A 24977-nucleotide genomic window follows, 5' to 3' on the forward strand; every position below is an offset into this window, starting at 1 on the left:
CAGGTTCAAGGCCAGCCCCAGCAATTTAAACCCTCCACAATTTAGTGCGACCTTTTTTTTAAAATAAAGAATAAAGTCGGGCGTGGTAGCACACACCTGTAATCCCAGCATTTGGGAGGCTGAGACCTGGAGGATCACGGTTCATGGACAGCCTCAGCTACTTAGTGAGGCCCTCTGCAACTCAGTGAGACCCGGTTTCAAAATAAAGAATAAAAAATAGGGCAGGGGGGTGTAGCTCAGAGGTAGAATGCCCCTGGGTTTTATCTCCAGTACTGAAAAAAAAAAGAAAGAATAAAATATTTTAAAAGGGCCGGGCGTGGGGGGGATTACGCACACTTGTAATCCCCGCGCTTGGCAGGCGGAGACGGGAGGATCTCGCAGGTTCAAAGCCAGCACTGCTGGCTTAAGAGACCCTGTTTCCAAATTTAAAAATATGTAAAAATGGGTCTGGGAGTGTAGCCCGGAATTAGAAGGGCTTCCAGGAACCCCAGTACCACCAAAAAAAGAAAGAAAGAAATAGGTCAGGGGATGTAGCTTGGAAGTAGAATGGTCCTGGGTTCAATTAGCAGCACCACACACAAACATACAAAATTAAAAATAAATAGGATTGTGGCCAGGCGAGGTGGCCCATGCTTGTAATTCCAGCATTTGGGAGGAGGAGACAGGAGGATCAAGGTTCTTGGCCAGCCTCAGCTGCTTAGTGAGGCCCTTGACTCGATGAGACCTTGCTTCAAAATAAAGAATAAAAAATAGGGCTGGGGATGTAGCTCGGAGATAGAACGCCCCTGGGTTCAATCCTCAGTGCTGGGGGGAAAAAAGGAGGGATGTGGCTGGGCAGGCTTGTAATCCCAGCATTTGGGAGGAGGAGACCAGATGATCAAGGTTCTAAGCAGGCCTTAGCTTTTCTACCTCCGGGCTATACTCCTAGTCCTATTTTATACTTTATTTGAAAACAGGGTCTCACCAAGTTGCTGAGAGCCTCACCAGGTAGCTGAAGGCTGACTTTGAACCTGTGCAGTCCTCCTGTCTCTGGGATTACAAGCGTACACCACCACGCTTATACATATATATTTTTATATGTATACATATATATACATATATAAGAATATATATGTATACACCTTATACATATATTTTTATAAAAAATATATATAGTAAAATCGGGCTGGAGGTGCATGCAGCTCAGTGGTAGAATGCCCCTGGGTTCAATCCCCAGTACAACAACAACAAAAAATACCCCTGAGTTGTGTTCCTCTCTGGGAACAAGAGGACAAAGGTCAACTGGGAGGGGCACACTGCACAGCTTCTTCCCTGGGGTGGAGATAGCCATCTAGTGGATTATCGGTCTAAATATTTATCCTGGCTCTGCAGAGAAACTGTTGGGTGACCTTGGATTGCCGGCCGTCTTTACAGTCCCATCTGTAAAACGGGTGGGTGTCTTGGGCTAGTGTCTTGGGGGTTCTGGGAGGTTTACCCACCGGCCTAGTTATTGGTAGACCCGCAGGGTTTAAATACCGTTCCCTAAACCTTTCAAACCTTGGAATGAATGAACCAAACTGCTGTAGAAGTCAAGATGTTGAAGTCAAAGTACTCTGGTTCCCAGGTCAAAGGAGCGGACTAGGGGTCAAAGGTCGGGATCCCTTTAAGCGCTAGAAGAACCGGAAGTCCCAGGGAAGGTCCATTCTGAGGCCAGGGCCTCCAGCAGCCGCAGGGTTATAACGCCGTAGGCGGAGCTTCAGCGGGAAGGGGGAGGGGTTTGCGGCTCTCCAATGGGAGCTCGGCCGTCCCTCCATCATAACCAATCAACGCCGAGAGACGGTCAAATTTAAACCCCCTCCCACCTCCTCCGCTGGGACCTGTCCCGAAAGCGTTTGTACAAAGTGCGGCCGCTAGCTCCGCCCCCGGAGGGGAGGCGGGGAGAAGGGCGGGCTCTCCTTCCCTATTCACCTATCACAGCGGCGGGGCTGCGGAGAGGCGGCCGGCAGCACCAATCAGGGGGCGCAGCTGCAGCTCGGAGAAGCAGTTGGCTACAGTTGTTGCAACTTTTTTCGAAAGCTCTGTTTCCCGGGAGATCCCAGGCGGTGACAGAGCCGGGCCATGGCTAGAGGTACTTGGCCAGCTGGCCGGCGCTGGGGCCGGCTGGGCGGGGGGCGCGCTGGAGGGAGCCGGGGGGCCGGGAGGTGTCTCCGGCGGGTGGAGCGCGGGGACCCGGGACCGGGGCGGCTGCGGAACCTTCCGGGAGCCCAGAAGCCCCTCCCACTGCCGGGCTTGGGCTCCTCTCCAAAGTGTGGGTGCCCGCCGGCCTGCCACCCCGAGGTAGCGGATCCAGATGTGCAAGCCTGGGGCAAGCTGAGGACCGGGCGCCTGCTCAGGACGGAGGTTATTGGCAGGGGAAGGGGCGTGAGGCTTCGCCCACTTGGAGGCTCCGTCTCTCTAGGGAGGAGGTGACCCTGAGACAGGTCTGTAACCTACATCTCGGGAGCGCGGCGGCTGGCACCCTCCTTCCCACGCCCTGAGTCAGCGCGGCTGGCCCCGCTGCCCGCTTTGTGGGGGAGTGTGCTCCCCCGGCAGCCCTCCGCCCAGCAGCTGGCCAGGGCTCGGGCGGCCGCGGCCGGCGTCGTCCCTCTCTGCCTGAAGTCCATCTGTGCGTACTTAGTTTGCTGTCAGGACTGTGAAATCCACGTTTTGCGGCAAAGAGATCTCCAACACCTGGCCATTTGCAGCCGCTCTGTCTCCACCCCAAGGGGCCTAAACTCAAGCGTGACAGTTGGCTAGAATTACTATGTTCGAAAATATGTTGGGGGATTCAAGTTTTCTGGAGATTCCAGGGCGTTAAGTGTGAGTAGGAAATTTGGCTTAATACTAAGGTAGGCTCCCTCTAGCCATCATAATGAATAAAATCATGATTCATTCAGCAGATATTTACTGGGTCCCTTTGTTTTCAGGCCTTGCACCCATTTGCATCATTTATTGGCCCAGTATCACTATAGGGTCTTTAGGGATGAAACTTACCCAGTTTTTTTTTTTTTTTTTTTGCGGTAATGGGAATGAAACCCAGGGGCATTCTACCTCCGAGATACACTCCCAGCCCTACTTTTTACTCTTGATATTTATTATTATTACTATTTTTATTATTATTATTATTATTATTATTATTATTGCAGTAATAGGGATGGAACCCAGGGGCATTGTATCTCCGAGCTCCACCTCCAACCCTACTTTTATTCTTTATTTTGAAACAGGCTCTCACTAATTTGCCAAGGGTCTCACTAAATAGCCGAGGCTGTCAGCGAACCACGATCCTACTGTCTCAGCCTCCGAAATGCAAGTTTCCCAGCTTCTACCGTGCATGAGCTTGGAAATCACCTTTGTAATCACTCCTAGTGCTACTCCCTATCTTACTGAATGCTCAAATGAGCAGTTACCAATTTTGTTTGTTTGTTGGTCTTCATCAGTCTTGCAGACTATTAAATCAGATACTTAAGACTAGATTGTAAACACCAAATTACTTACAGTGTATCTAAAACAAGGGTCGGGCTTTTTCTCCTAGAAAACCAGTCTTTGTCCCAGAACTTCCCCAGGAGTGCCCACTGGGTCATATAAACAAACTCTTCAGATGCCTGGCAACTCCTCTCTGGTTTTGAAGTTTTATAGTCATGTAAATATTTACCACCCCAAGTATATTAGTTTGAGGAAGATGGGTCCATCCAATTTCCTGTGTCTCTCTTTGCCTCTGCCAAATGGCCCCTTCTGGATTTCTCTCCCTCCCTTCATTTTCCCACCTCCAGTTCACATCCCTTTAGCTTAGAGAGTGGTCCACAAGAAGACGGAATCCTAGGAGGTGCCCCTTACCACTCTATACTTCCCCAGCCTTTCCGTTGCTCCCAGGATCAAACCCACCACAGTCACTGTGGCCTTCAGGGCCCTGCTGCCCCCGGCCTTGTGTGTTTCAGCTGTTTATAGTCACTGTGTGACCTTAGCACAAGGCCTGGGATAAAGGTGTTATTCAGTAAATGTTTATTGAATACATGACTCAGTTTGTTAGATATACATTATTGGGGGAGGGCTGGGGTTTGAACTCGGGGGCATTCTACCTCTGAGCTACACCCCCAGCCCTATTTTTCATTCTTTATTTTGGACCAGGGACTCCCTAAGTTGCAGAGGGCCTTACTAAGTAACTGAGGCTAGCTGAGAACCTACGATCCCCCCGTCTCAGCCTCCCAAATACTGGGATCACAAGCTTGCGCCACCACGCCCGGCTCTATTTGTTCAAATTTATTTATTTATTTGTTTGCTTATTTTTTTTTTTTATGATACTGAGGATGGAACCCAGTGGCATTCTAAATCCAGGCTACATTCCAAGACCTGTTTTTTTATCTTTTATTTGGAAATAGGGTTTCAGTAAGTTGCTGAGAGCCTCACTAAGTAGCTGAGGCTGGCTTTGAACCTATGATCCTCCTGATTCGGCCTCCCAAGTACTGGGATTACGAGCGTGTGCCACCATGCCCAGCTTTCCATTTATTATTTTTTATAGTACTAGAGATTGAACCCAGAGGCATTGTACCTCTGAGCTACACCCCCAGCCCTTTTAATTTTTATTTTGAAACAGGTACCTCTGTAGGTTGATGCAGGTCTCACTGCTTGGTGGGGCTGTTCTCAAACCTGCGAGCCTCCTGTCCCAGCCTCCCAAGTACAGGGATTACAGGAGTATGCCACCATGCCTGGGTGATGGATGGATGGATATATATATATATATATATATATTGTATACATGTAAACTTGCAGAGAAAAAGGACTATTTGGAACTCATGCTGAATAATTTGTGTTTGTATCTTCTAGACCAGCGCTGCAGAGTTAAGGGGAATGAGGGCTGGACTTATAATGTATCCCCTGTGCTTGGGAGCACACATGGAGCAGTATCTGTGGACAGAAGGGGTTAATATCCTACACTCTGTGTGGCTGTTAGGACTCCAAAACCATGATTCCCTGGCAGTTTGACAGCAAACTCCAAAATCCAGATGTAGAGACATTTTCAAATGGCTCAATACTGGCATCAGAGTGTCACTTTGGAACTTTTTTTTTTTTTTTTTTTTTTTTTGCTGGTCTGGTGATGGAACCCAGAGGCATTTGACCTCTGAACTACACCCCCTGTCCTATTTTTTATTTTTTTTACTTTGAAACGGTCTCACTAAGTTGCAGAGGGCTTAAGTAGCTGAGGCTGCCCACAAACCACGATCCTCCTGTCTCAGCCTCCTGAATGCTGGGATGACATGGGATTAAAAGCGTGCACCACTACGCCCTGCTTGTTGTTTTCTATTTTCTCTCTATTTCTCTGCATTTAAGTGTGGGAGGCTCTGCAGAGGGCCTGGGAACAGTACCTCACCCTACTGGAGGTAGTGGTGGGCCCAGCCCTTGGAGGGTGAGTCTGAATCTGAGCAGATTTGGAAGGTGTCATCCTGCAGGATGTCCTTTCAATCTCTTCAATGAGGGGGGTGAGGTGGCTTTAACAGCCATTCACGTATCTGTAGATGCTGGGAGATGTCTTAGGTGTTGTTGTTGTTTGTGGGTCTGAGGATGTAATCCAGGGGCATTCCACTTCCAAGCTACACCCCCTGCCCTATTTTTTATTCTTTACTTTGAAACGGGGTCTCACTGAGTTGCAAAGGGCCTCACTAAGTAGCTGAGGCTGTGTGCCAACCACGATCCTCAGGTCTCAGCCTCCCGAATGCTGGCATTACAAGCGTGCGCCACCACGCCCGGCTTGTTTGGGTTTTGATGCTGGGGACTGAATTAGAGGCAGTCTACCTCTGAGCTACATTCTTTTTTCTCTCCTCTTTTTTTTTTTTTTAATATTTTGTTTTGAAACAAGGTCCCACTAAGTTGCAGAGGTCTTCACTAAGTAGCAGAGGCTGGCCTTGAACCTGAGATCCTCCAATCCTCCTGTCTCCCAAGTACTGGGATTACTAGCTTGCACCACCACGCCCGGCTTCTTTTTTGTTTTGAAACAGGGTCTCCCTAGGTTACCCAGTGTCTTGCTACAGGGGTGGGGCTGTCCTGAAACCTGCCATCCTCCTGCCTCCCGAGTTCTGGGTTTACAGGCCTGTGCCACCCGGCCAGGCAGGTTCTTGTTTTTTACCCACGAGGGTGCAGAGGGCCAGAGGGGTGCGGTGACTTGGCCCTGGTCCCCAGGCACCCTTTGGAGGAAAGGCAGTCCGAACAACCCAGGCAGCAGGCACCGCTGGACTCCTTGAAGTGCCTCGTTGGCATCTGTGACTTTGCACAAATACCGTGCCGAATCTTTGGCTGTGGGCCCACAGGCCCTAACAGCTAGAAGGCTATGCAGACAGGCCCTGGGGCCAGCGGACCCCGGCGGCTACCTAGGGCATCCTCTCCTGGGGCACAAGGTGACTTGCCGAGCCTTCTGCGACCTCATCCCCCCCAGGCCTCAAGTTCCTCTTGGGTTATGGACGGGGAAGGGTGGCAGCTGGGCGTGCAGTCTCCAGCCGGGGTCCGCAGCCCGGGCCCCGAAACCCATTTCTAGTTGAGAGCAGGTGGCCAGCCTCCTCCTTTCCCCGGGCCTCCTGGCCTCCCTCTCTCTCTCTCCAAGAGTTGGTGATGGCGTGTGCCTGCCTCCAGCCAGCCAGCCAGCCAGCCAGCCAGCCTGCCGGGCGAGGTCTGGAGGAGATAAGCGTGCCGGGGGACCAGCCAGCAAACTTATCTGCAGAGCCCGGGCTCCCTGGCCCGGGCGCTGCCACCTGACCCCGCACCTGGCGGCGCCCCCGGGGCTCCCCTCGCCCATCCCCGGCCCCGGGGGCGGCCGGCGGCGGAGCCTGCGCGAGGGGGCGCCCGAGCGAGCGCGATCGCGCAGGGAGCCGCGGGTTCCGGCCGCGCCGCCCCCAGCCCGGCCCCGCCCCGGGCGAGCGGGCGGACGGACGGTCGGAGCTCGGGCGGGCGGGCGGGCGGGCGCCATGGGGGAAGGGGGCGCCGTGGGGCGCCGCAGGCCCTTCCCCGGGGCGCCGCGGCGGCGCTGGTGGCGGCGGCAGCAGCAGCAGCAGCGGCGGCGGCAGCGCTGGTGGCCGGGCCGCGGCGAGGGCGCGGGCGCCATGGGCCTGGCCGGGCTGCAGGTGGGTGTGTCGGGGGCGGCGGGGGCGCCGCCTGAGCCCCCTCCCCGCGCCCCCGGGTCCCTCTCCAGGCAGGAAGATGTCCAGGCCCCGCGCGGTGCAGGCGGCGGCGGCGGCGGCGGCGACGGGCCCGGCGATGGCGGAGCGGAGGGGCCCGGGGAGGCCCCGCACCGACGGGGTAAGCAGGCCCCCTCCCCGCCGCCCGCCGCGCACGTGGCCGCCGGCCCCCGCCCGCCCGCCGCCGGGCCCCGCCTTGACCCCGCCGGGCTGTGACCTCGGGAAAAAGTTTGTCCGTGGCTCACAGTCGAGGCCCCCCCCTCCCCGAGAGCTGGGCCCCCGAGGTGGCCGCGGCCCGGGACCCCCCGGGGGTCGCTGGCTCCCCGATTCCGGGTGGAGCGCCCCCCCCCCCCCCCCGGGCAGCAGCGAGGCCCTGCATTGTTTCTGGGGAAGCCCTCCTCCCTCCCGAGGGCGCCCCTGGGGAGGGGCGGCCCCACACCCGGGGCTGGGGGGGACCCGGCGACCCCCCCAGGTCCCACCCGGGCCGGCCCCAGTGTACACGCAGGAGGCCGGCGGCCGCCCTCGGTGCCCGGGCCCTGCCTCTGATTTCTCCCGCCTCCACCCCAGGAGAAGTTTTCCAGCCACAGTCCTGGGCGTTGGCCGGGCCTGCAGAAGGCGCAGGCTGTAACCACCAGCCCTCCCAGCTTGCCTTAGCACCCAGGGGTCCGTCAGGCTCCCCGGGGCCGTTTCTATGCCAGTAGTCGCTGCCGCTCCTGCCAGGGGAGTTCAGGCCAGCCCAGCCCGGCCCTTGGGCTTCCCAGCCAGCTTTCCTGGGCCTCGGACCTCCCTGGCGGTGGGTAGGTTAGGTCCTTCCCATCCAGACTCTCCTGAGCCACCAGCTTCCCCGCCGGCCACACGTCCCACTAGTGACCAGATTTGGAGACCTGCTGTGTCCAGGGACATTTGGCTGGCCCCGGGGAGGCTAACCCTGCCCGCGCTCTCCTCCCGGCCTGGTTTCCCTCCCAGTCCAGTGGTCCCGAGATGTCCGTCTTTCGTATTGTCTTGCCCGTGTTGCCCTTCGGGGCTATGGGATCGTGTTCTCTTGCAAGCCTCTTTCAGAAAACACATTTGTCGTTTTAGGAGAACGTGTTTGCCGGACAGTCAAAGATCTATTCCTACATGAGCCCGAACAAATGTTCTGGAATGCGCTCCCCGCTGCAGGAAGAGAACTCAGTCGCACACCACGAAGTGAAATGCCAGGGGAAACCCTTAGCCGGGATCTACAGGAAGCGGGAAGGTGAGCCTCACCGTGGCCCTGTCCCGACCCCGGGCGGGGCGGGTCGCAGGAGCCCCTCTCTGTGAGATCACGTGTATATATATTGTGTATATATATTTATCCAGCCTGTTCAATCCCAAGCATGTGACATTTGAACCACCGTCCACATCACCCCTAAGAAACACAGGAATCCAGGCGTGATAGCCCACGCTTGTAACCCTAGTACTTGGGAGGCTGAGACGGGAGGATCGCAGGTTTATGGCCTCAGCTAGTGAAATTTAAAAAAATAGGGCTAGGGGTGTAGCTTGGAGGTAGAATGCCCCTGGGTTCAATCCCCAGTACCAAAAATAAATAAATACATAAATAAAGCCAGCAAGCAAACACCCAGCACAAAAGAGCGAGGCTCAGGGCTGCTAAAACTATACAAGTGGTCCCGACCCAGCTGTGCAGATCAGGCGAACACAGTGTCGAGAGTGCGGAGAAGCGACACCCTCTTCACCGTGGGCCTTGACCCCATTTCTCAGTTCTTTCCACTCAAGCATCCAGTGTTACTCGGAAGCAGCATAATCTGCATAACTCTGTCGGAGATAAAGTATTGGACGAGGGCTGTGTGTAGCTCAGTGTTAGAGCATATGCCTAGTGCGCAGCAGACCCTGAGTTTAATCCACGCTACCAACAGTTTAAAAAGAGAAAATTACGCTGGTCGTGGTGGCGCACGCTTACAATCCCAGCCTTTGGGAGACTGAGACAGGCGGGTCCGGGTTCCTGGCCAGCTTCGGCTACTTAGTGAGGCCGTTCGCAACTCAGTGTGACCCTGTTTTAAAATAAAGAATAAAAAAAAATAGGGCTGGGGGTGTAGCCCCGAAGTAAAATGCTCCTGTGTTCCATCCCCAGTACTGTAAATAACAAAATAAATAAAGAAAAAGTGAATAAATGGCCGGGCGGGGTGGCGCATGCTGGGAGGCGGAGACAGGAGGATCCCGCAGATTCTAAACCAGCTGCCCTGGCTTAAGAAACCTTGTTTCCAAATAAAAATAATATAAAATAGGTCTGGGAGTGTAGCCCGGAGGTAGCAGGGTTTCCAGGAACTCCAGTACCACCCCAAAAAAAAAGTGAATAAATAAAAAGAAAATTAAATCAGGAAATACATGCTTATAATTCCGGGCATGGTGACACACGCCTATAATCCCATTACTTGGGAGGTTGAGACAGAAGGATCTCAGGTTCAGCAGTTCAGTGAGGTTCTCAGCAATGTAGCAAGATCCCCTCGGGCTCAATCCCCAGTAACACACACACATGTGCACAGGGTTCCTGGCCCTGCAGACACGCTCAGCCCTCTAAGAATCTTGCTCGCCTCGTCCAGATACCCTCTTCCAAAACTTTAGTGAAGGTCTATGAGCTTTCCCCAGTTCGCCACATGGCCTTCTGCTTAAAATTTGCCCGATTAGCTGGGCGTGGTGGCGCACGCTTGTAATCCCAGCATGCTTGTAATCCCAGCATTCCGGAGGCTGAGACCGGAGGATCACAGTTCATGGACAGCCTCGGCTACTTAGCGAGGCCCTCTGCAACTCAGTGAGACCCGGTTTCAAAATAAAGAATAAAAAATAGGGCAGGGGGTGTAGCTCAGAGGTTGAATGACCCTGGGTTCCATCCCCAGACCCGCAAAAAAAAAAGAAAAAATTTTGCCCAATTAGCTGGGCATGGTAGCACAGGCTTATAATCCACTATTTGGGAGGATTAGACCGAGGATCGCAAGTTCAAAGCCAGCTTCAGCAATATAGTGAGGCTCTCAGCAACCTAACGAGATCCTGTTTCCAAATAAGAAATAAAATTAGGATAGGGAGCGTAGTTTGGAGGTAGAATGCCTCTGGGTTTAATCCCCAGTACCACAAAAAGAAAAAAATTTAAAAAAATAATAACAAACTAGGCTGGGTGTGGTGGCACACGCTTGTAATCCCACCATATGGGAGACTGAGATAGGATAGCTAAGGTTGGCTGCAAACCACAACCTCAGCTGCTTAGGCCCTCTGCAACTCAGTGAGACCCTGTTTCAAAATAAAGAATAAAAAATAGGCCTGGGAGTATAGCTTGGAGGTCGAATGCCCCTGGGTTCCATCCCCGGACCTGCAAAAAAAATAAAGGAAAAAAATTGTATAATTCAGTCGTTTTGGGTTTAGCCACAGAGCCCTGTAACTATTCCCACTGCCCAATTCTGGGGCAGTTTCATTCCTCTAAAAAAAAAAACCCTGGCCGGGCATGGTGGCACACGCTTGTAATCCCTGAGCTTGGGAGGCGGAGACAGGAGGATCGGGCAGGTTCGAAGCCAGCCGTGCTGGCTTAAGAGACTCTTGTTTCCAAATAAAAATATAAAATAGGTCTGGGAGTGTAGCCCGGAGGTAGAAGGGCTTCCAGGAACCCCAGTACCACCAAAAAAATAAATAAATAAATAGAAAAAAATAAAAAGAAAACCCTGAGAGCTGGGTGTGGGGGTGCTCACCTGTCATCCCCGTACTTGGGAGGCTGAGACAGGAGGATCGCAGGCTCACAGCCAGCCACAGCCTCTTAGCAAGGCCCTCTGCAACTTAGTGAGACCCTGTTTCCAAATGAGAAATAAATTGGGCTGGGTTTATAATTTGGAGGGGTAGGGTGACTTCTGGGTTCAATCCCCAGTACCAAGTAAATAAGTAAATACATACCTACATATAGACCCTGTACCCACAAAAATTCAGGTCTTGTATCCTGTCTCCACAGCCCCAAGCAGTATTACACTACTTCCTGTCTGTGCGACTTTGCCCATTCCAGACATTTGTTTCTTTATTTCGTGTGTGTGTGTGTGTGTGTGTGTGTGTGTGTGTGTAACTGGGGGTTGAACTTGGGGGGGGACGTTCCAACTCCGAGCCATATCCCAGCCTCATTTTTTCTATTTATTTTGAAACAAGGCCTCACTAGGTTGATGAGTCTCGCTATTCACGGAGACTGCTCTCAACCCAGCGATCCTCCTGTCTCAGCCTCCCAGGAGCTGGGGTGACAGGCGTGCGCCCCGCGCCAGCTCTGTAAGGACGTTTCACGAGTGGAATCACACCCTACGTCCCTTTCACGCCCGGCTACTTTCACTCAGGGCGATGTTTGGGGCGCCCACTTTGCGCTGAGAGTCAGTGCTTCAGGCCGTGCTATGGCCCCAGCAGGTCCCGTCACGTGGATGGGCCACTTTGGGCTCAGGTCTTCCTCTGGGGAAGGCGTTTGGGCTCTCTGTACAGTTTGGCTCCTACAAACGCGAGGCTACATTTACGTACAGATTTTTGTGGGGCATGTGTTTTTAATTCTCTTGAGTAGAATTGCCTAAGAGTAGACTTGCTGGCTTATATGGTAATTCCCTGTTTAACATATTGAGGAACTGCCAGACTTTTCCAAAGAGTCTGTGCCATTATACGTTCCTACCAACCAGTAGCATATTATTTACTTATCTTTAAAAAAAAAAAGTTGTTAAAAAAAAAAAGCAAATAGTTTACCAGCTCTGGGGCTCCAACCTGTCCTCAGCAATACATTTATAGCCAACCTCACGGCTCAGCAGGGTGTACACGCCCGGGCTGAGAATATATTGAACGCGGGGCTTCAACTCCCTTAGAAGGGAAACTTAGGCTGGGCGTGGTGGGCACACTTGTAATCCCAGCATTCGGGAGGCTGAGACAGGAGGATCACAGGGTTGAGGACAACCTCAGCTACTTAGTGAGGCCCTGTGCAACTCAGTGAAACCCTATTTCAAAATAAAGAATAAAGCCGGGCATGGTGGCGCAAACTTGTAATCCCCATGCTTGGGAGGCGGAGACAGGAGGATCGCGCTGGTTTGGAGCCAGCCTCGCTCCCTTAAGAGACCCTGTTTCCAAATTAAAAAAAAAATATATATATGTATATATATATAATAGGTCTGGGAGTGTAGCCCAGAGGGAGAAGGGCTTCCAGGAACTCCAGTACCACCAAAACAAACAAAACAAAAAACAATATAAAGAATAAAAAATAGGCCTGGGGGTATAGCTCAGAGATAGAATGCCCCTGGGTTCCATCCCCAGTACTGCCAAAAAAGGAGGGGGGGGCTTATTAGCCAGACGCAGTGGTACATGCCTGTAATCCCAGCCACTGGAGAGGCTGAGGCAGGATTGAAAACTCAGGTCTATTCTGGGCAACTTAAAGAGACCTTCACAATAAAAAGGGCTAGCTGGGCGTGGGGCGCACACTTGTAATCCCAATACTTCGGAGGTTAAGACAGGAGGCTTCGCTGGGTGTGGTGGTGCCTGCTGTAATCCTAGTACTTGGGAGGCTTGAGACAGGATCATATGTTCACGGACAGCCTCAGCAAGTAGTGAGACTCTTCAGCCTAGCAAGACGCTGTTTCCAGATAAGAAAATAAAAAGTTGGGCTGCACACAGATTCAAGGACAGCCTCAACCATTTACCAAGGCTCTCAGTGGCTTAGCAAGACCTTGTTTCAAAAAAAAAGAGGGTTGGAGTGTAGCTCAGCGGTAGCCCTTGAATTCAATCCCTGTGCCACAAAATAAATAAATATGGCAAGCCAGGTATGTGGCACATGTCTATAATCTCCTTGAGACCCTGTTTTTAAATTAAGAGGCTAGCCGGGCGTGATGGCACACGCTCGTAATCCCAGCATTTGGGAGGTTGAGACAGGAGGATCACAGGGTTGAGGACAGCCTCAGCTACTTAGTGTGGCTCTTTTTAACTCGGCGAGACCCTGTTTCAAAATAAAGAATAAAAAATAGGCCTAGGGGTGTAGCTCAGAGGTAGTATGCCCCTTGGTTCCATCCCCAGTATGGCCAAAAAAAAAAAAAATTTAAAATGCTGTCAAGCATGGTGGTGCATGTTTGTAATCCCAGTACTTGGGAGGCTGAGACAGGAGGATCGCAGGTTTGTGGCCAGCCTCTACAACTTAGTAAGGCCTTTTGTAGCTTAGTGAGACCCTCTTTCAAAATAAAGAAATAAAATAGGGCTGAGATTGTAGCTCAGAGGTAGTACCAATCCCTAGTACCAAAAATAAGTAAAAAGGGGCTGGGGGGTGGCTTAGGGGTAGAGCACTTGCCTGGCATGTATATGAGTCTAAAGTTGCTGGTCATGGTGGCGCACGCTTGTCATCCCAGCGTTTGGGAGGCTGAGATGGAAGGATCACGTTTTGTGGCCAGCCTCGGCTACTTAGCGAGGCCCTTTGCAACTCAGTGAGACCCCGTTTCAAAATAAAGAATAAAAAATAGGGCTGGTGTAGCTCGGAAGTAGAATGCCCCTGAGTTCTAGCCCCAGTACCGCCAAAAAGCCTGCAGTGCCGTGTGCTGGGCAGCACTTGGGGTGAGTATCCGCCTGGTCCCCGACCCCTGTACACCCAAGGCTGGCCCACACTGTGGGAGTTGAGCTTCTTTTCTGGGATCTGCAGCTTGAGTCGGAAAGCTGCTGATCGAGTGCTCGGGCCATCAAGTCAGAGGCCCCAGTCCTCTACCCGGCCCGCTGGTCAGAGTGGAGCCAGGCCCTCTGCCAGCCCTGGTGGATGCTGGCTCAGAGGCCTGGGCACTGCTGCCCGATACCCACAACCCTCCTCAGCTTGACTTGTTTGTTTTAGTACTGGCAATTAAACCCAAGGGCATTCTACCTCCGAGCTACACCCTCAGCCCTATTTCTTATTTCAAAGGAGGCTAAGTTGCATAGGCTGGCCCTGAACCTGCGATCCTCCTGTCTCAGCATCCCAGGTCCTGGGATCACAGGCGCGCAGCACCACGCCCATCTCTCAGCCTGTCTAAGCTGCAGCTGACTGGTATAGAAATTGGGAAACCCTAGAGAGTAAAGCCCTGTGTTTTCCCACCCTTTGCTGCAGAGAAAAGAAATGCTGGGAACGCCGTACGCAACACCGTGAAGTCCGAGGAACAGAAGATCAAAGAAGCCAGGAGAGGCCCCCTGGCACCTTTTCCAAACCAAAAATCCGAAGCAGCAGACCCTCCAAAAACTCCGACCTCGTCTTGTGATTCTCCCAATGCAGCCATCCCCAAGCAGGCCTTGAAGAAACCCCTCAAGGGCAAGCAGGCCCCTCGGAAGAAGTACAAGTCTCGCCCGGATGCAGAGTGGGTTGGCTCGGCTGCCCTCGGGCCTAAGCACGGGGCTTCTCAGCCTCTCTGGGGAGCAGGCTCCGATCCCTTGAGTCAGCTCCTGGAAGCCATTATTCATCGGCCTCCTGGTGTGACGTGGCCCAGTCCAAGGCCTGACCCTCCCCATCCGTCCCTCCCCTGCAAGAGAGTCAGCAGCCTGGAGTGGGCGTGGTGGCACACACAACTGTCATCCCAGTACTTGGGAGGCTGAGACTTGGGAGGCTGAGAGGGAGGATCACAGATTCAAGGCTAGCCTCAGCAATTTAGCGAGGCCCTCAGCAATGTGGTGAGACGCTGTTTTTCAAAATAAAAAATAAAATAGGGCTGAGAGTGTGGCTCAGAGGTAGACTGCCCCTGGGTTCCGTCCCAAGGGTGGTAAGCAGCTTGCCCTAGGAGCTAGGAAGGGCCCGCTGACATGTCCGTGTCCCGTGGACAGAGGTGTGTGTAGGTGACTCGGAGCGCAGGGGCCGAGTGGGCGTGGCTGCATTCTCAAGCTTATTTCTCCTCTTCCCTTTCGCCCAGAGCTCAAGGAAAAACACAGCAGAATCGGAAACTCACGGACTTCTACCCTGTGCGGAGGAGCTCCCGGAAGAGCAAAGCCGAGCTGCAGGTAGGGCCTTCGCCCCACCCGGCCCTGGGCGTGGTGCCGGAGCCTTGTCTGTGCCTGGGGCCGGTGTAGGCCTCTGGGCCTTTGGTTTCTTTGCTCTAAGGAGGATGGACAGGGCCTTCCAGCTGGGGTGACTAGAGGCCTTGTTAGGCGCTCTGGGAAGGGCCGGGGACCAGAGCCCAGGGCTCTAAAAGCTGCCGTGGCGAAGGTGGCTTTTCCAGGATTCGGTCATTTGCAGCCGGGACGGGAGAGAAGGCGGCCTGTTCTCTCAGAGGCTTGGCTGTCTTGCAGTCTGGAAGTTTCCGTGTCGTGGCTCAGTAGGAGAGCACGCTGGCCTGGAACCACCAACTGGCTGTAGGAGTGGGGGCCGCCCGTCCTCTGGCCTCCATACTGCTGTTGTAAGAGGAGATGGAAGGGGTTGTGAGGATTAAGACTGCCTGGGGCGGGGCCTGAGCCTCCGCCATACCTGTGCCGCCATAACTGTGCCACCGTGAGCCTTGGCCTCCAGGGCTCCACCCTGTGTCAGAGGCAGCAGGGTGTGGTGTGGGTGTCGCCTTCTGTTCAGGCACCGCAGAGAGAGGTCAGGTCCCTCCACCCTTGCACTGGGGACAGCTAGGGCGGCTCCTCGGTGCTCACACTGCACCCCAGCCCTGGGAGCGCAGGACGGCCCCCCATCGAGAGGACGCCCTGCCTGGGCAGCTGCAGTGTGTCAGCCACAGACTCGGTCATGGACCCCGTGGTGTTAGATGTTAAATTGCAGATGTAGACACAGAAGCCCAGTGTGCGCTCTTTTTCTTCTGATGGATGAGGCTTTATTTAAATTAAAAATAAAAAGCGGGTCCGTTTTTCTCCTCCCTTCCCCCACCCGGAGAGCAGCTTCGGCTTTCTTTGCACAAAAAGGCGGTGTCTCTCGGCCAAGAATGGGCTGTTATAAAACCCTGGCCAGAGTGGGAGCCTGTGCTGGGTCACTCCCAAAGCCAGCACCGTGGCGGGAGGCGGCGTGTCCGGACTCCTCCCAACTGGGCTGAAGCCGCGGTGCCCACCCGAGGAGCACCGGGGACCCTGGGGCACCAGCAGCTGAGCTAGCCTTGTTAATAAAAAGCCAGGGCTCCTGTGCCTGGAGGGGTCAGCTGCATTGTGGCGTGGAGCAGGTGGGCCACGCTTCACAGCAGATGCTGGGGGGTGGTCCCGGCGGCCTCAGGCTCAGGCACCGAGGAAGTCGCTGGGCAGGAGCCACGCCGACCCCGCGCTGTTTGTGTTGGCTCTGCCTGGGGAGTGCTGCGCCGCTGCCGGCGTGGCACTGAGCCCAGTGGCCAGGCGGCGAGGCTGTCGCAGGCCAGCAGGATGATGTGGCTGTTGCTGGCCAGGGCATCCGTCTCCTGACGATGCAGAGAGAGCCCCAGGGCACGGCAGCAGGCCCGTCTGCCCTCCCTCGGTGCCCGTCTGGGCCCTGGGCGGGGCTCAGGAGAGGCTGGCTGCCAGGTGGGCGGGGGACTGAAAGGAAACCTCTCAGCTGCCTTGCTGAGTGGGACAGCTGGGGCTGGGTTTCAGAAAGGAGAAAGGAATGGGGCTGCGGGATTGGCGTCCCGAACCCCTGGGTGCTGCAGGCTGGGCCGTGGCTGCTGGCTGGATGCGCGCGGGCGGGCAGGAGGAGCCACACAGGGGCGGGACAGCTGCCCACCTCACCTCGAGGTCTTCCTGGCCCTCGCTCTAGCCTTGCCCACCCCCACTCCATCTGCTCGCTGCTGCTGCTGCGGCTGTGGCTGCCAGAGGTCTCCCTAGGAAGCCAGGCCGGCGGTTTGCAGGCAGGCCCCAGGCTCCTGGCTTCTAGAACCACATTCCAACCCCCAGCCTGGCTCCCAGCTCCCCTCCTGGGCTGCGTTCAGTCCTGGCAGGAGAACCCCACGCCGCTCCCACTGGCAGAGCCCGCTCTCCCTTCTCGCGACTACACACTGACAACAGTTAATTGTGGTGGGGGGGCTTCGAGGTGGTCCCTATGCCACAGTCCTAGCCAGGCGACTACAATGAGCGGCTTTAGGCCCATGGAGCTAATAAGTGGGGAAGAATTTAACAGTTCCAAAAGGCCACCGGTGGAGCGAGGCGGCTTTGGACAGCACCTCCATACTGGTCTGGTAAAGTGGAATAGTTTGGTAGAGCAGTGAGGGAAGGGAGGAAGCTAGCTGGCAGGTGGGCTGGGGAAGGCAGCCCAGCAGGAAGGCGGCCGGCAGGTGCAAAGGCCCCAAGGCAGGAGCAGGCTGGGCTCTGGAGAGCTGCCTGGAGGCAGGAGCAAAGGTGAGGAGCTGTTGCAGGAGCCTCAGCCAGGGAGTCCGACACGCACGCGCGTGCACACACACACACACACACACACACACCGCCACCACACGTGCGCACACGCACACACCTGTCATAGCAGAGGGAAGCTATTGGGAGCCTTTGCTTTATCTTAAGTAGTGATGAGGTAGCCTCATCATCAGGGCCCTGTGTCTGTCGACTCTGCTGCTCTAATGCCCGAGCTGATCAGCTTATGGAAAGGGTTCATTTTGTGTGGGTTTTGGGGTCCCAGCCCACGGTGGGTTGGCCCCATTGCTTCAGATGAGGTAGCACCTTGTGGCGCCAGCACCTGGCTGCAAAACCAGCCAGTCGCCCTCTCTCTGGCTGGGAGGTAAAGAGCGAAAGGAGAAGGGCCTGGGGTCCCAGCGGACACCACAGGTGGTGACGGGGAGGACGGGGCGGGGGCCTCACCGGAGCCGGTGTTGGGACACCAGCTGCGGCCCGGGCACCAACCCTGACCCCGCTGCTTTCTTCCTCTCCCCTCAGTCTGAAGAAAGGAAAAAAATAGATGAGTTGATCGAAAGCGGGAAGGAGGAAGGCATGAAGGTAAGGAGCGTGGCCGCCACACGCTGTGGGCTTTGTACACTTACGCTGTGGGAAGCCAGGCATGGGGCGCACGTCTGTGACCCCGGGACTTGGGAGGCAGAGGCGGGAGCATCGCAGGTTTGAAGCCAGCCTTGGAAATAGGCCTGTTAGGGAAAAAAAAGTCTGGGCAAAGCGGCGCGCACCTGTGATGGCACGGTAGGAAGGCAGGTTGGACACCAGCCTCAGGAACTTAGCAAGACCCTATTTCACAACAAAAATTAAAAGGGCTGCTTCTGCTGGGCGTGGTGGCGCAGATTCAAAGATTCTGGCTTAAGAGACCCTGTTTCCAAATAAAATACAAAATAGGTCTGGGAGTATACCCCGGAGGTGGAAGGGCTTCCAGGAACCCCAGTACCACACAAAAAAAGAGAGAGAGAGAGAGACCCTGTTTCCAAATAAAATACAAAATAGGTCTGGGAGTATAGCCTGGAGGTAGAAGGGTTCCATCCCCAGTACCACCAAAAAAAAAAAAGGCTGCTTCTGTGGCTCGGGTGTGGAATGCCCCTGCGTTCAGTTCCCACTGCTGTAAGTAGGTGAATGGATGAATAAAATAGGGCTGGGGGAGCCAGGCATGGTGGCGCACGCTTTTAATCCCCGCGCTTGGGAGGCGGAGACAGGAGGATCGCGCAGGTTCGAAGCCAGCCGCGCGCGCACTGGCTTAAGAGACCCTGTTTCCAAATAAAAAATATAAAAATAGGTTTGGGAGTGTAGCCCGGAGGTAGAAGGGCTTCCAGGAACCCCAGTACCACCAAAAAAAAAAAAAAGAAAAGAAAAGAAATAAGGCTGGGGTGTATCTTGGAGGTGTAGCGTGCCCCTGCGTTCAATCACCAGTACCACAAAAATATTAAAAACAAGAAAAAGAGGTAGGATGCCCCTGGATTCACTTTCTTGTACCAGACACAAAAAAAGAAAAACGTGAGCCGGGCGTGGTGGCGCCCGCTTGTCATCCCCGCGCTTGGGAGGCTGAGACAGGAGGATCACACAGGTTGGAAGCCAGCCTCAGCTACTTAGTGAGGCTCTCAGCAACTTAGTGAGACCCTGTTTCCAAATAAAATAGAAAATAGGTCTGGGAGTATAGCCCGGAGGTAGAAAGCCCCTGGGGTCCACCCCCAGTACCACCAAAAAAAAAAAAAAAGAAAAACGTGTAAAGCTGTTCTAAATGCTGTTTTCCAGGCAGTGGTATTCGAGATGCTTGTTTCTCTGTTCGCTTTATTTTCTTTCTGATTTTAGGGGGAGCTGGGAATTGAACCCAGGGCACGGTGCGTGCTGGGCACTTGCTGAGCACAGGCTACACCGCTGCTCGACACCCAGCCCTTACACGCGTAGACTGCTTCGCAGACACAAGGTGCCAGGGCACCGAGTACCTCTGTACTCTCAATATGGTGGCCACGTGGGCCTGGACTGGGGGCTGGAGATGAGAGAGATCTTGTTTCTACCCACCATCTAGGGAAGCGTGAATGTAGGTCTTGGGCCCCTCGCACAACCACCCTCTAACTCCATTGTTTTGTTGACTGACTGATCGAGGTACTGGGGGGTTGAGCTCAGGGGCGTTCTACCTCCGAACTCCCACCAGCCCTTTTTCTTTTTTCTTTAAACAGTGACTTACTAGGTTGCTGATGCTGTCCTTGAACCTGTATTCCTTCCCTCTTAGCCTTCCAGGTACTGGGATTACAGGGAACGCCACCACACCCAGCTCTCTGGCTCCATTTATCGCAGAGCGGGGGGAAGCCAGGCCCAGTGATGCCCGCCTGTAACCCCAGCACCTGGGAAAGGCTGAGACAGGAGGATCACAGTGGGGCCCTCAGCAACTTGGCTAGACCCTGTTTCAACATAAAAAAGAAGAGCCGGACGTGGTGGCGCACGCTTGTAATCCCAGTACATATAAAAGAGGTCTGAGAGTGTAGCCCGGAGGTAGAAAGCCCCTGGGTTCCAGCTCCAGTACCACAAAAAAAATTTTTTTTTAAATTAAAAAATAAGCCAGGCATGGTGGTGCATGCTTGTAATCCCAGCATTCGGGAGGCTGAGACTGGAGGATCATGGTTTGTAGACAGCCTCAGCTACTTAGTGAGACCCTCCACAACTTAGTGAGACCTTGTTTCAAAAATAAAGAATAAAAAATAGGGCTGGGGATGCAGCTCAGAGGTAGAATGCCCCGGGTTCTATCCCTGGTACTGCAAAAAAAATAAAAATAAAAATAAAAAGCTGGGCGTGATGGCGCGCTCTTGTAATCCCAGCATTCAGAAGGCTGAGACAGGAATATCGCAGGTTCAGGGCCAGCCTCAGCTACTTAGTGAGGCCCTTTGGAACTTAGTGAGACCCTGTTTCAAAATAAGAATAAAAACTTGTGGGGGGGGTGAGTTGGCCCAGACCACCCTCCCCCCATGCCATTTTGGCATGGGGCTATAACTATTTTCTGTATTTCTATCTTTTTAATAAACTTCTTTAAATCTTAAAAAAAAAAAACCCAAAAACAAAAAAAAATAAGAATAAAAACTGGGCCTGGGGGTGTAGCTCAGAGGTAGGATGCCCCTGGGTTCCATCCCCAGGACCGCAAAACTAATACAAGGGCTGGGGTGCAGCGGGAAGGTGTGGCGCCCAATACTGCTATGGACCGGCTCTCTCTCGTCGCCCGACAGATCGACCTCATCGACGGCAAAGGCAGGGGCGTGATCGCCACCAAGCAGTTCTCTCGGGGGGACTTTGTGGTGGAATACCACGGGGACCTCATCGAGATCACGGACGCCAAGAAGCGCGAGGCTCTGTACGCACAGGACCCCACCGCGGGCTGCTTCATGTACTATTTTCAGTATCTGAGCAAGACCTACTGGTAAGTGCACTGATGTGTGGATGGCTTCCCCGGCCCTGCGCGGCAGGGCCAGGCGCCTTGCGGAGCTTCTTCTGCCATCTTGTTTTTGTTCTGTTTTTTTGGCGCTAGAGATTGAACCCAGGGGTATTCAACCTCCTCTGAGCTGTTCCCTCAGCCCTATTTTTTTTTTTTTTTTTTTTTTTTTTTTTTTTTAAGACAAGGTCTCACTAAGTTATTAAATTGCTGAGACTGGCTTGGAGCCTGCCATCCTCCTATCTCAGCCTCCCAAGTGCTGGGGTTCCAGGCCTGGGCCACCACGCCCGATTTGATTTCTACCCAATTATTTATTATTTCACATACTCTATCTACACTTGCCTTTAACAGCCCTTTGGAAGCTGGGCAGGGCGGCACATGCCTGCGATCCCAGCCCTTGGGAGACTGAGACAGGAGGATCCCAGGTTCGAGAACAGCCTCAGTAACATAGTGAGACTCTCCACAGCCCAGTGAGACACTGTTTCCAAACAAAAAAATCAAGGTTTGGGGATATAGCTCAGAGGTGGAATGGCCCCGGGCCTCAATTCTCAGTAGCAAAAAAAGAGAGAGACATAAAAAGGGCCGAGGGTGCAGCTCAGAGGCGGCAGGCCTCTGTTTATCAACTTAACCCCCCCTGGCCGGCCCGCAGCGTGGACGCCACCCGAGAGACCAACCGCCTGGGACGGCTTATCAACCACAGCAAGTGTGGGAACTGCCAGACCAAGCTGCACGACATCGCGGGCGTGCCGCACCTCATCCTCATCGCGTCGCGGGACATCGCGGCCGGCGAGGAGCTCCTGTACGACTACGGGGACCGCAGCAGGGCCTCCCTCGAGGCCTACCCCTGGCTCAAGCATTGACCGCCGCCTGCCCGCCGAGGACCACGTGCCCTCAAAGGGAAATGAGTTTTTTCTTTTTTTCTTTTTTTTTTTTACACTTAGCGGATTACTTCAGATGTTTTTTAAAAAAGAAAAGTATATTAAGATACCTTTTCACTGTAGGATTTAAATATCTGTTACAGGCTCCCAAGGCGGACTTGAACAGATGGCCTTATATTACCAAAACTTTTATATTCTAGTTGTTTTTTGTACGTTTTTTGCATACAAGCCGAGCGTTGTGCTTCCCGTGCATGCAGTCAAAGACGCGGCACAGGTTTTACGGGAGAGAGCGAGGCCGACGTGGACGCAGACGCCAGGTGGGTGTCCTGCCTGGCCGGGGGGGGCCCACAGTCTGGACGGGATGCCGCCAAGCTCTCGGGCTCCTCCGGTCTCGACAGGCGCACATGGAAGCGGATGAATATTTTTTTAAAAGGTTTCGCAGTAAGCTAGTCTTCCCCTCTGCTTTCTGGAAAGCCCCGTGGCCCCAGCGCCCGTGAGCTCGGGCCGCCCACAGATTCGCCCCCCCACGAGCTGCCACCTCCCCGGGCACCTCGAAGCGGCGTCGGGGGACTGGTCAAAAAGTGAGAGGCGTCGGGCCGGGGTGCGCGCTGCTGCCACCCCGCCGGGGCAGGGCTTCCTGAAACGGGGTTAATTCTTTATAGAAATGTGAACACTGAATTTATTTTAAAAATAATAATAAAAATTTTTTAAAAGCAAAAAAAAAAAATCATAAAAAACAAAAAAGGAAAAAAAAACCACAGAAAACAACTTAACGTGTACATAGATCTCGGAAGGAGTGAAGTGGCTGTGGATTTTTTCTTTTTCTTTTGATTTGTTTGGGGTTTTGTTTTTGTAGAAGAGATTGAGATGGTACTCTATTCTAATCAAAAATAAAAAGTTTTGTAGTGGGACCAGAAATTACTTACCCGATTACCCCCCTACACACACACGCACACACACGCACACAGCCGCCCAGTTCTGCTGGGTCGGAACCTTCCAGACCCGCTTAGGGAGGCCCTGTTTGTCAGACCACCTGGTGTCCTTGGGTGAAGTGAGCCATAGACCCCGAACCTGCAGCCCGGGACCCCCCAGCCTCAGCAAGGCGCAGGTGTGCGGGGGAGAGGGCAGGGCCGGGGACAGGAAAGGCTCCACCTGTCACCCTGAGTGTGACAGGGGTGCGCTCCTTCAATCCAGGGGCTGGGGCTCAGGAGCCGGGACCTGGGGCCCCTGGCTGCCCTGGCCCCAGGGAAATGTGAATGGAGACAGGGATGAGAGCCTGCCCTCCCCCTCGCTGCCCCACCTCGGGCCTCACCGGTGCTATCTAAGGAAGTCTTCCCCCAGCCTGCCAGCCTGGCCAGCGGTCGGCGCATCAGAGGAGGATCCGACCGGAGTGTTTAAATGTGAGCGGAAACGTCTTGGTTGTACCTGTTTGTGGTTTAGCTTTGTATTTAAGCCAACAACAACAACAAAAAAGGAAGTAAACTTGAAAATTGTCATCACAAAAATGAAACGAAAATTAAAATTATTTATTGCCAGGCCAGGCCACCTATGTGTCTTTCTGTTTTTATAAGGAAGTGGCAGAAAAAAGTAGGGTTGATCTCCCATTTGTTTTACAGATGGGCCGCGCGCTAGCACGAGATGAGGTGTTGGCGGTTGTCTTTCTAGGTAGTCAGAACGCTGCTGATGAGCCGGGCGTGGTGGCGCACGCTTGTCATCCCAGCATCCGCGAGGCTGAGACAGGACAGGAGGATCATGTTTCGCAGATAACCTCGGCTACTTAGTGAGACCCTGTTTCAAAATAAAGAATAAAAAATAGGGCAGGGGGTGTAGCTCAGAGGTCAAGTGCTCCTGAGTTCCATCCCCAGACCCTCTGAAGTCGTGAGTATAATAGGATTTTTGTTTGTGTGGTGTTATGGATTGAACTCTGAGCTACACCCCCGCCTGATCTACCTCTGAGCTACAGCCTTATTTTACTTGTGTGTGTGTGTGGGGGGGTACTAGGGATGGAACCCAGGGGCATTCTACCTTCGAGCTACACCCCCAGCCCTATTTTTTATTTTTTTATTTTTTGTGGTACTGTGGTAGAACCCAGAGGCTTCCTACCTCCGGGCTATACTCCCAGACATATTTTATTTGGGAATAGGGTCTCACTAAGTTGCTGAGAGCCTCACTAAGTAGCCGAGGCTGGTTTTGAAACTATGCGATCCTCCTGTCCTAGCTTCCCAAGCGTGGGGATTACAAGTGTGCGCCACCACGCCGGCCTTTATTTTTTATTTTGAGCAGTGTCTCACTGAGTTGTGGTGGCCTAAGTAACTGAGGCTGTCCGTGAACCTCAATCCTCCTGTCTCCGCCTCCCGAATGCTGGGATTACAAGCGTGCACCACCACACCTGGCACTTTTCCTTATTTTCAAACAGGGTCTTACTAAGCTGGGAAGGGTCTTACTAAATTACTGAGGGTGGTGCTGATCTTGTGATCCTCCTGTCTGAGCCTCCCAAGTATTAGGATTACAAGTGTGTGCCCAGCTGATACGCAATTTTGACCAGGTGCCCTCAACCTCAGCTCTTCGGTTTCCTCACACATGTATATAGGGAGTGTCTTGGTCACGTGTATAGAGTAAGACTTCATGTATATTGAACATTAGGACAGTGGCATGTAGAAATGCTGTAAGTTTAGCTGTTAAAATATTTTATTTTGGGTACCAGGGATTGGACCTAGAGATATTCTACCTCCAAGTCACATCCACAGCCCAATTTTTTACACTTTAATTTGAAACAAGGTCTCACTAAGTTGCAGGGGGCCTCACTAAGTAGCTGAGGTTGGCCTGGAGCCTGCGATCCTCCGGTCTCAGCCTCCCGAGTACTGGAATTACAAGTGTTCGCCACCGTGCCCAGCTCCCCAGCCATTTTTTATTTTGAAACAAGGTCTTGAATCTGCCAGCCTCCCAAGTACTGGGATTTTAAGTGTGTACCACCATGCCTAGGTATACCATCTTAACGCTCAAAGACCACTCTAAAACAGCTCATGAAAGTAGAAAAGTCACTTTACTTTGATACAAAATCATGTAAAGAAAATTGCAAGAGCTAGATCCAGTATTCACTACCGGTGAAGTCTTTCTTTCTCCCTCTTGACACATTAAAGACCTGGGTCGATGTGGGACCAGAACGATCTGCAGGCTGAAGGCCTTGCCAGGTAGTGGCTGGCGGTC

General features: G+C 53.4%; 1 protein-coding gene across 2 annotated transcripts; it reads left to right on the forward strand.

Moving 5' to 3' along the window:
- Window positions 1-6968: 6968 nt before the first annotated feature.
- KMT5A (lysine methyltransferase 5A) lies at window positions 6969-21752 on the forward strand (the record flags this gene model as incomplete). 2 transcript variants are annotated; one of them, XM_080717457.1, is made up of 7 exons in its annotated part: window positions 6969-7124; window positions 8259-8415; window positions 14263-14482; window positions 15053-15140; window positions 17955-18014; window positions 20690-20880; window positions 21542-21752. In XM_080717457.1, the coding sequence occupies 7 exons, from the start codon at window positions 6969-6971 to the stop codon at window positions 21750-21752; spliced, it is 1083 nt and encodes a 360-aa protein (XP_080573583.1). The 2 variants fall into 2 exon arrangements, with proteins under 2 accessions (XP_080573583.1, XP_080573584.1); XM_080717458.1 differs by lacking the exon at window positions 6969-7124 and adding an exon at window positions 7201-7299.
- Window positions 21753-24977: the final 3225 nt, after the last annotated feature.

The sequence above is a fragment of the Muscardinus avellanarius genome (genome assembly GCF_963383645.1).
Source record: "Muscardinus avellanarius genome assembly, chromosome: 21".
NCBI classification, from domain to species: Eukaryota; Metazoa; Chordata; class Mammalia; order Rodentia; family Gliridae; genus Muscardinus; species Muscardinus avellanarius.